The 14,584-nt window shown below is 40.4% G+C and overlaps 1 protein-coding gene across 2 annotated transcripts in view; it reads left to right on the top strand.

The window, feature by feature from the left end:
* The first annotated feature begins 303 nt into the window (after positions 1-303).
* Positions 304-14,584, top strand: part of LOC138162405 (merlin-like) — a 54,030-nt gene continuing 39,749 nt past the window's right edge. Inside the window, exons 1-4 of one of the 2 annotated variants that reach the window (XM_069089550.1) lie at positions 304-592; positions 5,842-5,969; positions 6,929-7,054; positions 7,552-7,674. In XM_069089550.1, coding sequence (XP_068945651.1) covers positions 5,880-5,969; positions 6,929-7,054; positions 7,552-7,674 — 339 coding nt within the window. In that variant the 5' untranslated portion in view covers positions 304-592; positions 5,842-5,879. Of the gene's footprint in view, positions 593-5,841; positions 5,970-6,928; positions 7,055-7,551; positions 7,675-11,133; positions 11,239-14,584 lie in introns of those variants that run through there. The other variant, XM_069089551.1, reaches the window with a different exon arrangement.

Below are 14,584 nucleotides of genomic sequence, written 5' to 3'. Positions count from 1 at the left end.
GTTGATTTAACATTTAATCCCCCTCATTATCCACAGGGCCATAGGCACCAGAGTTTTTGTTGTTTCCATGTTTAGTTTTTCTGAGACTCTTCTTTACCTACCCATCAGTGGCCTCGATTATCCCTGGGGTGTTTGTTTGTTTTGTTTTAAAGCCAGTGCTTTGCTTTCTGTGAATCCACTGTCACTTCGGCTCCTGCCCTGGCAGGCTTGGGGTCCGCTGGGCAGGTGCAGCTGTCAGTGGGACTTCTGGGCCGGTTTGTTTCTAAGCATCAGCACACCTTCCTCAAACCAGGAAGGAGTTAATTCACCTCCCTCCTGTTTACCTGCTCAAGCAGCTCTAGGCTTTGTCAGAGGGCGCTAAGCGGCTGTTCCTCCCAGGAAACCAAGCAGGGGGAAACTTAGAAAAGCTCCTCTTCCACTTGGCTGTGTGGCAGGAGCCTGGGAGGCTGCCTGTGGCAGCATTCTGGATGTCTGGCCCAAGATATGGCGCTCGGGGCTCCCGCAGCATCTTCTCCTTCTGTCCTGCTTCCCAGAAGAAGCAGGCAGCTGACTCTGCTGGGGGAATTTAGACTTTCGTGAGTTTGCTCTCAAGGTAAGAAAATCCTTCTTGACTGGCCGCGATTTGAGAGCCGCCTCCTGGAGGGAGCGTTTGCTGGGGCTCCGACTTCGGAGGCTGCCGAAGAAACGAGAAGGAAATGTCAACGATTAGCTCGTGTGCTCTTTTTAGCCCCCGTGGCTGCATGGAGAGGCTTGCTGGGAAAAGCCCAGGCAATGGAATTGGAAATGGAAATTGTTGTCAGTGCTGTTGGGGGGGGGGGGGGTTCCCTATGGAGCAGGCGAAATCTCTTCAGGTTATACGGTACTGGAGCGACGTCTGAAGCTAATTGTGCATCGGTTAGGGGTGGGGAGCCTGCGGCCTCATGTGGCTCTCCAGGTCCTCAAGTGAGGCCCTATGTGAGCTCCAGGCACCTAAAGGGAGAGCCGGAAGATCAGTGAGGAAAAGTAGGTAGAAAGGTGGCTTTAGCCTTAATGTTATTTAGAACAGTATAATTTCTAGGTGTCTGATTTTAGTTTCTCTCTCTGGAGAGCAGATTATCTATCTCTTCCTGTACTTTATTATGCACAAGTGCCCTACAGATACACATTCTTGGGCTTAGCTTTTCATTAGCACTCCTCTCAGGCTTTCAGATCACATTGTAAACACTAATTAATTCACTCGTTTTGTAGCTCTGGGAGGGAACAACCTTTAATAAATATTTTTTTGGGGGGTGGGGGAGAATGGGAAAACCTTTACATAGAGTAAACCTCTATTGCAAATCTATTTTATAAAAAAATCTATTGCAACTATTAGAAAAGTCCAAACTCCAGTCCCTTCTGTATTTGTAATAACTGGAATGAATCAATGACAGTAGTTATTGATTGCTTTTATTTTCCTTTTTCTCTCAGAAGTCAATTAGACCTGAAGTAGTAGTTAGAAGAAGTGGGGGAGGGGGTATACAGTGGGATCACTGGTTTGGGGTAGTGGGTAGGGGAGGGACAGGGAGAAAATGTGTAACCCAAAATCTTGTGGAAATGAATGATGTAAACTAAAAATAAACATAAAAATTAATTAAAAAAAGAAAAAGCTGTGGGAAATGATATTATATTGGACTAGAGCACTCCATTCCCCTGTCTTGCTGTCCCACATAATTTTGTGAGCAGTGAAAGAAATGTTATAGAGTTATAGAGATTTTTCATGACAGCGAGTTGCTTTAAGAATTAATTCAGATGGTCTATAGTCTTGGCTTTGGTTTGGTAAGTTTCCACCATGGTTATGTTTCAAAGTCCCAGGATGATCATCAGAAAGTTCCTACCTTTCACTTTTCCCCAATTCATCAATGAATTCTAAATATGAGTTAAAAGAACAAAGGAAGCAGTTTGTGGTGCCTGTTTCTCTTTCATTTTGTTCCCAGCCCCTAGCTCTTAGTAAAATTTGCCTAGCAAATACATGTAAAACTATATTTCTAATGGGGATATTCATAAGATTATCAAAATGAAAAAAACTAGAAGAATCCAATAACGAAGTGTCTTAGTCCACATTTTTAATGAACAACTAGAATTGTAACATTTTAATATAGTCCTGGGCAATCAGGGGTTTGTCTTTTTACTGTTTTAAATTAAAATAGAACTCTGTTAATGCTGTACAGAAAGTGAGAACTTGTAGTTTCAGCAGGATACAGAATGACTCGGTGGGCAAGGAAAGGGTAACATCTTTTCCAAGCAACTCTGTGTTCTCCTTATCTGTGTTTAACCCTGGGCAGCTGACATTCTCTGCCTCAGTGTCTCAATTTTGTCATTCTGGAAGTGAAGTTGACAGTAGCACAATAATGCCTCATTATGTAGTTTTTACAAGAATAAAATTTCCAAATAGTTAAATACTGCTATCCTTTTAAACACAAACTTTTTTAAAAAAAGTTATTTAAGAGAGAAATATTTCTAAAATATGCTACATATTACTTTTGTGAACAGAACATACTGAACGTGATTTCTTGACTTAGGATTTTGTGAGTTATCAGTAACAGTGACAATGTAGAAGGATACAATGTGGCATAGCAGGAGATTGTTAAGCTGGGAATCAGCTCCCGCTGTCCATATCCTGCTCTGTAACTAGCTGTGTGACCTTGGGCAAGTCACAGAGCCTGGGTTCCCTCTGCTGTAAAATGAGAGCATTGAAATCCTCCCCAGTTTTAAATGTCTTTGAGTTTTTAAGGTATGTGGAAGAACCAAGTGGCTTGACCATTTTTACACTGATAGGATCTGAAGTGAAATTTTTGCAATAAACAAGTTTACTTAGCAATAGCATGGAAAAGACAGTGGTTAAGGATATAGCTCCAGTTTAAGTAGACAAAGCTCTCCCTTATCTCCATATGGAAATGTATATGGTCTGCTGACTGTGATGACTTGCTGGGGAGTGGAATTTTTAAGTCTGAGGGACATTAGCTCCTCTTAGACCGGACTTTTTAATGTCCTGGAAGCCATAGCAACAACTCAAGCCTTGGTCCCATGGACCAACCCAAGGAACCAAGTTTTGGCATCTCCTTCCCCTCCTTTTCCCTGGAAGCAGGGATGAGATTTGAACCCTGATTCTAAGTCCATACTCTCTCCCTGATAACCAGAAGTTAGTGTAGAGAAGTTAACTGCTTGAAGACTAGTTTGTGTGTCCACGGTCCCTTGTTGCATTGGGGCTGAGTGGTCCTGTGTTAATGCATTGCCCAAGGTGACCACTTTTCTAAGTCCTCCAGTCTACTTTTTTCAGGTTCTCAGGCTCCTCCCCTTGCTGTTAGCTGTCTCTTCCAACTCAAGTCCCAGTTCTTGGCTGTTGCTGTTCCTAGACTCTTAGGTTCTTGGATTTAGAACTGGAAGGGACCCCAAAAGCCATAGAGCCATGTTACAGAAGAGCAAAGAGAGGCCCAAGTGATTTACTTAAGGTCACACAGGCACTAAAGTGTCAGGGACAGAATTTGAACCCAGGTCTTTGGACTCCAGAGCCAGTACTCTTTCCATTGTTTGACTTCTAGTTTACTGCTCCTGATTCATGATTTGGGAGACCAGATAGGAAGTCCCATTAAAGCTGGGTCTAAGCACCACGCTTGGTCTATGGAAGGGTTGAGAAAATGCATCTTTCTTTTCCCTGTTCTGAGGCAGAAGATTCTAAATGTTGGATAATGAATACATTTACAATAAAGTCCACTGATATGGTGGTTTGTTTAACTGAGCTGCTTTTTTTCTCTTTCTTTTTTATTTTGTTAAGAAGGAATAATTCACTTGGGAGGGGAGCAGAGTAGAATATACTCAGAAATGAAAGTGATGACAAAATCATATCAGTACATTAAAAAAAAAAGAATTGTGGTGGCGGCGAGGTGGTGCAGTGAGTAGAGCGTAGGCCCCGGAGTCAGGAGGACCTGAGTTCAGTTTTGGCCTCAGACACTTAACACCCACACAAAAACACTAGCTGTGTAACCTTGGGCCTTGTTACTTAACCCCAATTGCCTTCCAAAAAGCAAAAAAAAAAAAAAAGAATTGTGTTTAAAATAGAAGCAAGTAGACTCTGAGTGGTAGCGGTGGAGGTGGGGGTGGGGCTTGTTTGAGTAGCTTCATTGTGAGTTTAACCTTTAGAGCATGGACTTTCTGACATCTATTTTGGCTGCTTGGAGGCCTCCTTCACTTATTTCCAGGTTACTGATGATATCCTGAATCGTAGAGGTTGCTGGCCAACCTTGGGGCCAAGTGACATGTTACTCCAATGATATTAAATTCATCATTGTTGTTCAGTTGTGTCCAAGTCTGTGTGACCAATTGTCTATGGGATTTTCTTGGCAAAGATATTGGCTTGGTTTGCCATCCTTCTCTAGTCAATCTAGTGAATCCTTTAGTCAGACAATCAAGAGGTAAAGTGACTTGCCCAGGGTCACACAGCTAGGAAGTGTCTAAGGCTGTATTTGAACTCAGGTCTTCCTGACTCCAGGATCCATTGTTCCTTTATCTACTGAGCCACAAGCTGCCTCTTTTTAAATTCACCAGGTTACTGCAAATAGCAGCGACTACAATTATTTAAAACATCTGCAAAAACACAAAGTGATAAAGACTGCAGATAATTAAATAAGGTAATTTATAACTGAATACTTTTCAGTTTTCAAAGGACCTATTTATGACTGTTGGCATTTGGCTCCTCCCTTTGCTAATGCATCCCACCATCCTTCTGTGATTTAGGAGATGGTTTTCTCCCATCCTGGTGATGAAGCTCTGTAAACTTCCAGAGCCTGGTATCAGACAACACACACACACACACACACACACACATAGACAGACACACACAGACCCAGAGGAACTTGATTGAAAGTGAATGAAAGCAGGGTGGCTAGGTGGCACAGTGAATAGAGCACTGGTGGGGCCTGAGTTCAAATCCGACCTCAGACACTTGACATACTTACTAGCCATGTGACTGTGGGCAAGTCACTTAACCCCAACTGCCCTCCAAAAAGCAAAAAAAAAAAAAGTGAATGAAAGCAATCGAAGTGCAGATTTGCTCCTGTGAAAATTCATTTTTACTTAATAACCGAGACTAACTGCTATCAGCCATTGGATAGTTAAGCTTACTTTTATCATTTTATCTATATCAAGTACAACTTTTAGGTTATACCAAATTATATTTTTTTGAAGATCAAGTAATTCAGGCTAAGATCTTTAAGGAGGTCTGGACAGGCCAAATGAAAAAAAAAAAGTGCCAGTGGTTATGGAGGAAAAAGAAAAAAAATAAGAAAGATTAATTAAGAAAGCTGCAAATTGAACCTAGAAACTTTATCTTCTCTTTCACCAAAACATGAAAAGGCTCAGTCTTTTCAGCATTTAAGACCCCTGTCCCTTAGAGACTGGGCAGAGAAATGTGGCAAAAAAAGGTGGATTGTGAAACCTCAGATGCACTGAGGTAGAACTCAGACACCAGAGGTCTACACCAGAGATATGGTCAAGATTATGGAAAATATATTTTGAACTAAAGTGAGTAATATGAGAATTATTACTTAAGTTAAATTTAATAATTAAATTAAAATTTCTTACTTGTCAATTTTCAAATTTCATATTTGTCAGTAGCAACCATTTAGGTAACAGGACCATGGCTTTGGTTTGGCTTCTGAATGAAAACACAATTTTCATGTGTAAAATAAAGAGATAAAACTCCATTCTGAAAAGCTGTTTCGGAGAAGACTCATTTTCTATTTGCCTCATTTTCATTTTATGAAATATAATTTTAGAAATGATTCCTTAATCTGGAAAGATGACTCTTTTATTCTTGTTCAATATTAGGTTAATCTATCGACTGGAAGGTCATTATTTTAAAAAATATGTCTATCAGGGGGTTGAAGAAAAAGCAGCCAAAGACTTTCAAAGTCAAAGTGATCACAATGGATGCCGAGATGGAATTCAGCTGTGAGGTAAGAGACATGGTGATGTATTATTGAACTCCTGGTTTTATAAATCACTTAGGGAAAAAGGATTCTTGGCTTTGTCCAGTGTAGTTTCTGTGGAATGTATCTGATAAGCACCAGGAGCAGAGGAAGGTGGAGGAAAGTAAGAAAATTGTGTGTTTTCATTAATAGGCTTAGTTGATTTTTTTAGTCTTCTGTTCACTAAACGAATTAGCCATTTGTTATTTAGACTTGAAATCTTTCACCACTGGAATCCTGGGTGAGTGTGTCCACAGTGCCAGGCACTGTCTTTACACCCAGTTATAAACCAGAAGCAGACGTGCGTCAGCAGGGCAAGCTCACACCAAGCCCTCGAGGAGAAAGTCTTTTTTGGTTTCCAGGACCTCTGTGATGACCAGCGGCACATGGGTTATTTTACTGGCCTAGTGCCCCTTACTGACCTTCCTCAAATACTGGAGAAAGTAAGAGCATGAATCTGATAATGATCCAGGTTTTGTTAAAGGCTTATTCTTCCTTCAAGCCTGAGCTGATAATTTGCTAACACTAAAGTACTAAGAATTTCTTAGATCAGTGATACACAAATTTTGGTACCCTAGGGTGAGGTGCAAGTCTCTGATCAGACAGGGAATAGTAAAAGCAGAATACCCCATTCTGAGAAGTGGAAAGAGGGATTTCAGCACCTCTCCCATGTGGGGGTGTCTCACCTTGTTTCCCAGTGCCCTGAATCCATAAGGCCAAGTCCCTACACTTAGTGATTTCCTGGTTCTAGCCTCAGAGCAGAGGGCAGTACGGAAGAGGAAAGGTTCAGTGAAATGCCAACAATAACGAGGAGTTTCTTGATTCAAGGCTTTGTTTGGCCAGTAGAACACTATCTAGAAGCTGCACTGGTGTGGGAACAAACAGGCAGATTGCTGAAAGAAGTCCCTGCACTTCATGGGGATTGAGTCATAGTCTCATTGTTTCAGATGAAATGGAAGGGGAAAGATTTGTTTGATCTGGTGTGCCGAACTCTAGGGCTCCGGGAAACCTGGTTCTTTGGCCTGCAGTATACCATTAAGGGAGTCTGTGCCTGGTTAAAGATGGAAAAAAAGGTGAGGAAAACCCTAACCTACCAGCTCCATAATCTAGTGAATTGTTTTGGAAAACATGTAATTGATGGTAATACATGGTATTTTGTTTGTACATGACAACGACTCTAGGGCAGTTAAAAGTGTTGTTCATGACAATACATGTGACAGTATCCAAGAATGGAAATGATAGTGAATCCTATATATTCTTTAAAAATTAAATGATCAACATTAGAAATAATCCTTCAAAATAGTTGAAGTAAGCTCTAAGAATATATGCTAAATACTTAATTATAAAATGCTAAATTATTTTGTTTCCCTTGAAGTATGAAACTTTACACACAAGGGGAAATTATGGACAAATCCCTCCTATATATTAGTTTTTTTGTCACTGATTTATCATATACTGTTTCCTTCCATTTGTGGTAACCATTGAAATAGGCATTGTTAGCATTCCGACTTTTATCTGCAGTTGCTAATAATCATTTTGCCTCTTTTTATGTTTGCATGCTTGGAACTAGGTTTTGGAACAAGAAATTCCCAAGGAAGATCCAATAAAATTCCATTTTTTGGCCAAGTTTTATCCAGAGAAGGTGGAAGAAGAACTCCTTCAAGAAATCACTCAGCACCTTTTTTTTCTTCAGGTCAGGGGGCTGATGAAAATATTACTCTTTCTTGAAATCCTTAGTTTGCTGACTCCCTTTCCTTCTGAAGTGCATGTAATAGCATCAGTTAGGTTTCCTCTGCCTGTCTGTTTTGTAAGGAGAACGAAGTGTTACCTGTAGCTACTCTGTTTACATACCCATTAGTATTATTATTCTGCCTGAATTTCTCTTGCTTTCTAAGCACATGAATGGATAGTACTATTTTCTTTGTAAAGAAAGAACATCCAGTTATGATTTAGGGTTCCCTTTTCTGTCCCATTTCTATTGCTTAGCAAATAAAAGCATGTGATTGGACCCCGTTTTCCAAGGAGGACTCTGGTTTGGACAGACACTCGATACTACAGTTTGTATGAGCCACATGCATTGGACTCCGTTGAGGTGGGGAGTTACCCAAGGCTGAAGCCTAAGGGCTCATTGTTTTTAGAAAAGTATAGCCTTTATTGGAAACACTGAGGGTGGGAATAAGTCTAGAGAGACAGTCTCCAAGGTCCCTTCCAGCTCTGAGATTCCATGATCTCATAAAGACTGAAAACTTGATAAATTTATTGATTCAGTGGATTCTCTGGAAAATCTTAGCTGTGGATCACACAGTAGTATTTGTCCTCTGCCTCTTTTTCATATCATTACAAATGGATGCTTACTTTTTGGCAGCTTTCCTCACCTTCATTTTGATGCTAATTAACTCCTTTGATTATCTTCCTATGATCCCAGGAGATGACAGCTGGAAGGGTCCATAGATATCATTTGGCACAGGGGTTCTTAACCTGAGGTGTGCAGAAGCCTAAGGGCTCCCTCAGAAGATTCAGGAACTTGGATGGGGGAAAATTATATCTATTTCAATAGAATCTATTTATTTTGTGATCCTATGTATATTAATTTAAAAACATGATTCTGAGAAAGGTCTCCTAGGCTTTCCTAGGAAATGCCAAAGGGACTCAGGGCGCAAAGGAAGTTAAATCCCGTTGGTCTAGAGCAAAGTCTTTCTTTTACAGAGAGGGAAATTGTGGCGCTGAAAGAAAGGTTAAGTTCTTTAAGAAGGGCTGGGCTTCATTTTGTCTCTAAACAAGAGGATGGAGGCATGGGACAGAATCAAGGAGGATGAGAAAATCTAGGACTGGACTGCTGACATTGTAGAAAGTTTTTAGAGTTTCCGTTTGGGCAAGAGGGTCTTTTAGGACTCTGGATTCTCTTCTAACCTCAGAGAAAGCCAGTCTTGCCAAGTGGCATTTCCTAAGGTATGCTATGTGGAAAATAACCAGCAACAAGATGTTCTTGTTGCTTACTGCAGACAGGCTTTGTGGTATGGGAATTGGGCCATTGCTCTCAAATGTCGTACTAGGAGGGAGGTGATTGCAACTCTGAGATGCTTCAGAAGATGCATGGTTTTGTAGATAAAGAAAAGAGAGAAACCATGCTACTCAGCTGGGCGACTGTGGGGAAGTCCTTTAATCTCTCTGAGACTTACGGTATCATCTTCAAAATGGGGGTGATAATACTCACAGAGCACCACTGGCACCACCGGGTCACTGTGAAGGGAGGAACTTGGAAATCTTTGTGCCATATGGATATTTGGGTCTCTCTGGCCATCATTTCTTCTAGGGACCGTTCCTTTTCTTTAGTATAAATGCTAAAGGGAAACTTAGTATATATATATATAGTTAGAATAATTGGAAAAATTGAACTGTGAAGGTGATATTCAGAGCTAAAATCCCTTCTCCTTTGTCTAAGTGTTTGTAGGTGGCATAGTGGTTGGTATATTGACCTGGAGTCAGGAAGACCTGAGTTCAAATTTTGCCCCAGATATTCATTAGCTTAAGTGCTGTTTACCTCAGTTTCCTCATCTATAAAATGGGGGTAATAACATCATTTAGCTTCCAGGGTTGTTGTGAAGATCAAATAAACTATTTATCAAAAGTGCTTCCATAGTGCCAGGTACATAGTAGGTGCTTAATAAATGCTTATTTCCTTTAGATCATGATAAGCTACCAATAAGCTCGAGAGTTTAGTTGCTTGATTTCTCATAAATAATGGTTTTGTGGTTTGTTTTTCTGGTGGTTTTGGAAGCTCAGAGAGTTTGTGAACAAAGTGTTATCTTCTTTGCTGCTGGATTTGAAGAATAATTAGAGTGGAGCTATGACCTGAAAGATTTAATTTTTTAAAATTCATCTCCAGACCAGCGGTGAACGAGCTCCAGGATTCAGTTCTCTTCCACTGTGTTATGAAATATCCTTTGCTAATGTTTAGCTAGCACTTTAAGGTTTTGGAAGTGCTTTATACACATGTACTACAGCACACTTATCCTGTTTTCGAGGTGAAGAGGTGGAAGCTCAGAGAGGTTCTGTCTATAGTCATGTAGCTAAAAAGTTTCATTTGTTGTTGTTCGGTCATGTCTGACTCTTCATGACCCCATTTGGGGTTTTCTTGGCAAAGATACTGGAGAGGTTGGCCATTTCCTTCTCTAGCTCATTTTACAGGTGAGGAAACTGAGGCAAATGGGGTTAAGTGACTTGCCTAGGGTCACACTGCTAGTGTTTGAAGTCATATTTGAATTCAGGTCCTTACTGATTCCAGGTCGAGTACTCCATCCACTGTGCCACCTAACTTCCTTAAGAAAAGTTTCATGGGCAGGATTAAAACTAAATATTTGAATTGATTATTCCTTTGTGTGTTATTGGGCAGGAAATTTATAGAGTTAAAATAGTTGATTTTTCCTTGGGCCTTCAAAGTGTTGCTTGACAAAGGTGCCTTGAAATGACAGAAGCACCATCATTTTCCTCAAAGTTACACAACAAAAACCAACTTTTTAGCTTTTCTTTCCTTCTGAACCTGCCCCAACTGGCCTCAATGTTTAGAGATGTAATTAACAAAATTCTCCTCATTCCAAAGTAGGAAAGCTAGAGACCAAAACATATTTGAACTTGCAACAGGGCCCTGATGATAAAGCATTTAAGGTCACACCTGATTCTTAATTGCAGAACATGTACAGACAACTCGATGTTAGTAAATTTTCATTTTACGCCTCAAAAATCCTGGCAACGTTTCGACAGCTTCTGGTGAGGGGGTCCCACAGGAGCCAGATCCATGTTGCAAAGCTTTTGTGGCTTCTGTCTTCACCATAGAAAGACCATTAATGAGCATTCACAGCATTTATGTCCAAACGAACATACTCAGCAATGGCTTTCAGTCATTTTCTGTGGTAAAATACAACTTTTGTATCTTTATGAAGATTTAAAAAACTTTTTTTCCTTTGGAAAGCAAAATATTTTCTATTTTTCCGTTTTAATAATTCAGCAGTGTCTTTACCTGCGTTTCAAATCAAACCCATATACTTGATTCATCTGGGAACAGAAATGCAAAGAAATGAGTCTTCCATGGCTGGCTTCCGTCTGTCCTGGTGTGTTTTGGGAAGGAGAGCCAAGTGTGACCTGAAGCTTCTCACTTTTTCCACATGAGAGCTCATTAAGACTGGGCGTTAGTCTTTCCTGCTGCTCATTTTGTACGTCTGAAGGAGAGATCTGGGGAGACATCTCACTATGGGCTGAGGTGAGAGCTAGCAAGGTTTCCAGAAATTTACCCATATAATGGTCTAAAAACTAAGACACACGAGAGTTAAGGTTTAGAAAGAGGCAAGTGATGAATGCTCTTCTCATGAATACAGTGCCATGAGTCACCCTGCTGATTCCTGTGCCTAAATTATGTCGACTTTCCTTTTGGTTCCTCCTTGTCTTAGGAGAACACATCTGCTCTTGCTGCTGAGATAAGGTCCTGGGAGATAATAGAGAAAACATAAGGGTTTTTTACATTCTTTCCGTGTTCACGATGTTAGGTTTGAAAAAGTTGTTTGCTTTTGATCACTTAGACTCCAAAGTCATATTTCCTTTTCAGCCAATACTTGGTCTTCAAATCCACTGAGATTTGGGAGTAGAGTGGGTAGGGCAGGAAGCCATTCATTTAGACTCAGGGGCACTGAGGTGGCTAAAATGGGTAAGTGAGGGTGGAATGGCCAATCCTTTGTCATCGTAAGATTCTCTAGAGTACTTTCTTTTTTTTTTTTTGCCTTTTTTTTGGAGGGAGAAAGGTAGGGCAATTGGGGTTAAGTGACTTGCCCAAGGTCACATGGCTAGTAAGTGTTAAGTGTCTGAGGTCAGATTTGAACTCAGGTCCTCATGACTCTAGTGCCAGTGCTCTGTTCACTGCACCACCTAGCTGCCCCTCCAGAGTACTTTCTTAGGATGAGGACATGGAGAAATGGGCCCCAGGTTGTGTAGAATGGATGGGCTAAATTCCATTTATCCATAAAAGTCCTAAATACATCAAATATCTGAGTTGTGATCCAGTGACAACTTATCTTTCTGGAACATGGCAGTCTCACCTATTAGAACATCATCCCAAAAGAGGAAATAAACAGAAATGATCTTAAAAAGCCAGAATGGATGTCATAAAACCCATTCATTAAAGCCAGCAGCTAGCATTTTTACAGGGATTTAAGAATGTAAAGCAGTATTATCTCATTTGATCCCCCCCAGAACCCTGGGAAGTAGGGGCTATCGTAATAATTTTATATATGTAGAGACCGAGACAGATAAGACTTTTGTGGTTGTTGTTCAGTCATGTCCAATTCTTGGTGATCCCATGGACCCTAGCATTTTGGGTCCTCCTATCCTCTACTCTCTTGAAGTCTGTCCAAGTTCATGTTTGTTGTTTCCATGACACTATCCATCCATCTCATCCTTGGCCATCCCCTTTTCCTTTTACCTTCAGTCTTTCCCAAGGTTAGGGTCTTTTCCAATGAATCCCGTCTTCTCATCATGTAGCAAAAGTTTTAAAGTGTTAACTTCAGTATTTGGCCTTCCAGTGAATGGTTTGAATTAATTTCTTTCAATATTGACTGATTTGATCTCCTTGCTGTCCAAGGGACTCTCAAAGATCTTCTCCAGCACCACTATTCAAAGTCATTGATTCTGTGGTGCTCAGCTTTCCTTATAGTCCAGCTCTCACAGCTGCTGGAAAAATCATGGCTTTGACTATACAGACCTTTGTCAGCAAGGTGATGTGTCTGCTTTTTAGTCTTCTGTCCAGATTTGCATAGCTTTCCTTCCAAGGAGCAAGTGGTTTTTTAATTTTGTGGCTGCAGTTGCTGTCTTCAATGATCTTGGAGCCCAAGAATATAAAATCTGACACAACTTCCACGTCTTCTTTCTCTGTTTGCCAGGAAGTGATGGGACCAGTTGTCAAGGTCTTAGATGTTTTTTTTTTCCTAAGTTAAGCTTCAAACCATCTTTTATACTCTCTTCTTTCACCTTCATCACAAGGCTTCTTAATTCTTCACTTTTTGCTATCAGAGTGATATCATCTACATATCTCACATTGTTAATATTTATCCCAGCAACCTCAGTTTGTCTAACCTGGCATTTGACATGATGTACTCTGCATATAAATTAACATGCAGCCTTGTCATATTCTTTTTTCAATCTTTTTTTTTGTTTGTTTTTTTTGGAGGGCAATTGGGGTTAAGTGACTTGCCCAAGGTCACACGGCTAGTTTTTGTGTTAAGTGTCTAAGGCCGGATTTCAACTCAGGTCCTCCTGACTCCAGGGCCAGTGCTCTACTCACTGCGCCACCTAGCCACCCCTCTCCTTTTTCAATCTTAAGCCAATTAATAATTCCATGTTTTGTTCTGACTGTTGCTTCTTCTTTTGAGTGTTTTTTGTTGCTGCCTCCTGAACCATATTGTGAACCTCTGTCCATACTTCTTCAGGAATTCTATCTATTAGATCTAATCCCTTAAATTTATTCATCACTTCCACTTCATATTCATAAGGGAGGTAATTTAGGTCATACCTGTGTGGTCTGATGGTATTTCCTAAGTTAAATCTGAATTTTTCAGTAAGAAACTCATAATCTGGGCCACAGTCAGCTCCAGGTCATATTTTAACTGACTGTACAGATCTTCTCTACCTTTGGTTGCAAAGTCTATAATCAATCTGTTTTCTATATTGACCATCAGGAGATGTTCATATATAGTGTCGCCTTATGGGATGTGGAAACTTGCTAGTTATGAGCAGCAGGTAAACATTGAGAAAACTCTATTAGTCTCTGCCCTGCTTCATTTTGTACTCCAAGGTGAAACTTGTCTGTTATCTTTTCATTTCATGTTTTAGTGTTCCAGTTCACCTTGGTGAATATAATATCTTTTTTTGGTGTTACTTCTAGAAGATGTTGCAGGTCTTCATAGAACTGATCAGTTTTGGTCTCTTCAGCATCAGAGCATAGACTTGCATTACTGTGGTGCTGAATGGTTGCCTTGGATTTGAACAGATATCCTTGTGTCATTTTTGAGGTTATACCCCAGTATGGTTTTTCTCACCATTTTATTGACTGTGAGGGGTTCTTCATTTCTTCTAAGGGATTCTTGCCCCTAGAAGCATATGTAATGATCACCTGAATTAAATTCACCCATTCCCATTCATTTGAATTCACTGACACCTAAGATGCCGATACTTAATTTTCCATCTCCTGTTTGACATCTAGCTTACCCAGGTTCATAGAAGTCAACTAATCTAATGCTTGTCTAAAGCATCAGTCAATTCCTCCTTGTTTAACCTCTTTAAGACCTCCTGTGTCTGGCAATTCTCTACTTTTCCCTGGTAACCCATTCCATTTTGACATGTAGCTAATTATTGGGAATTTTTTCCTTATGTTAGGTGACATATACCGTCTTATAAATTCTACTCACTTGTGCTCATCCTGCCATACTAAGCCAACTAGAACCAGGCAGCTTTCAGAAAATTTTGCTAGTCACAGTGATGTACGTAGTTGCCAAGATTGTGTTTGGCCAAGCACAGGGACTGTTGCATTTTGGTCTTGACCCAGTGTCTGGCACCGAGTA

Source organism: Petaurus breviceps, unplaced genomic scaffold, assembly GCF_028583685.1.
Source record: "Petaurus breviceps papuanus isolate PSGF00001 unplaced genomic scaffold, PetGlider_PUasm1.0 186, whole genome shotgun sequence".
Classification (NCBI taxonomy): Eukaryota; Metazoa; Chordata; class Mammalia; order Diprotodontia; family Petauridae; genus Petaurus; species Petaurus breviceps.
Note: the sequence above shows the minus strand (reverse complement) of the source record. Positions and strands in the feature narration are given on the sequence as shown.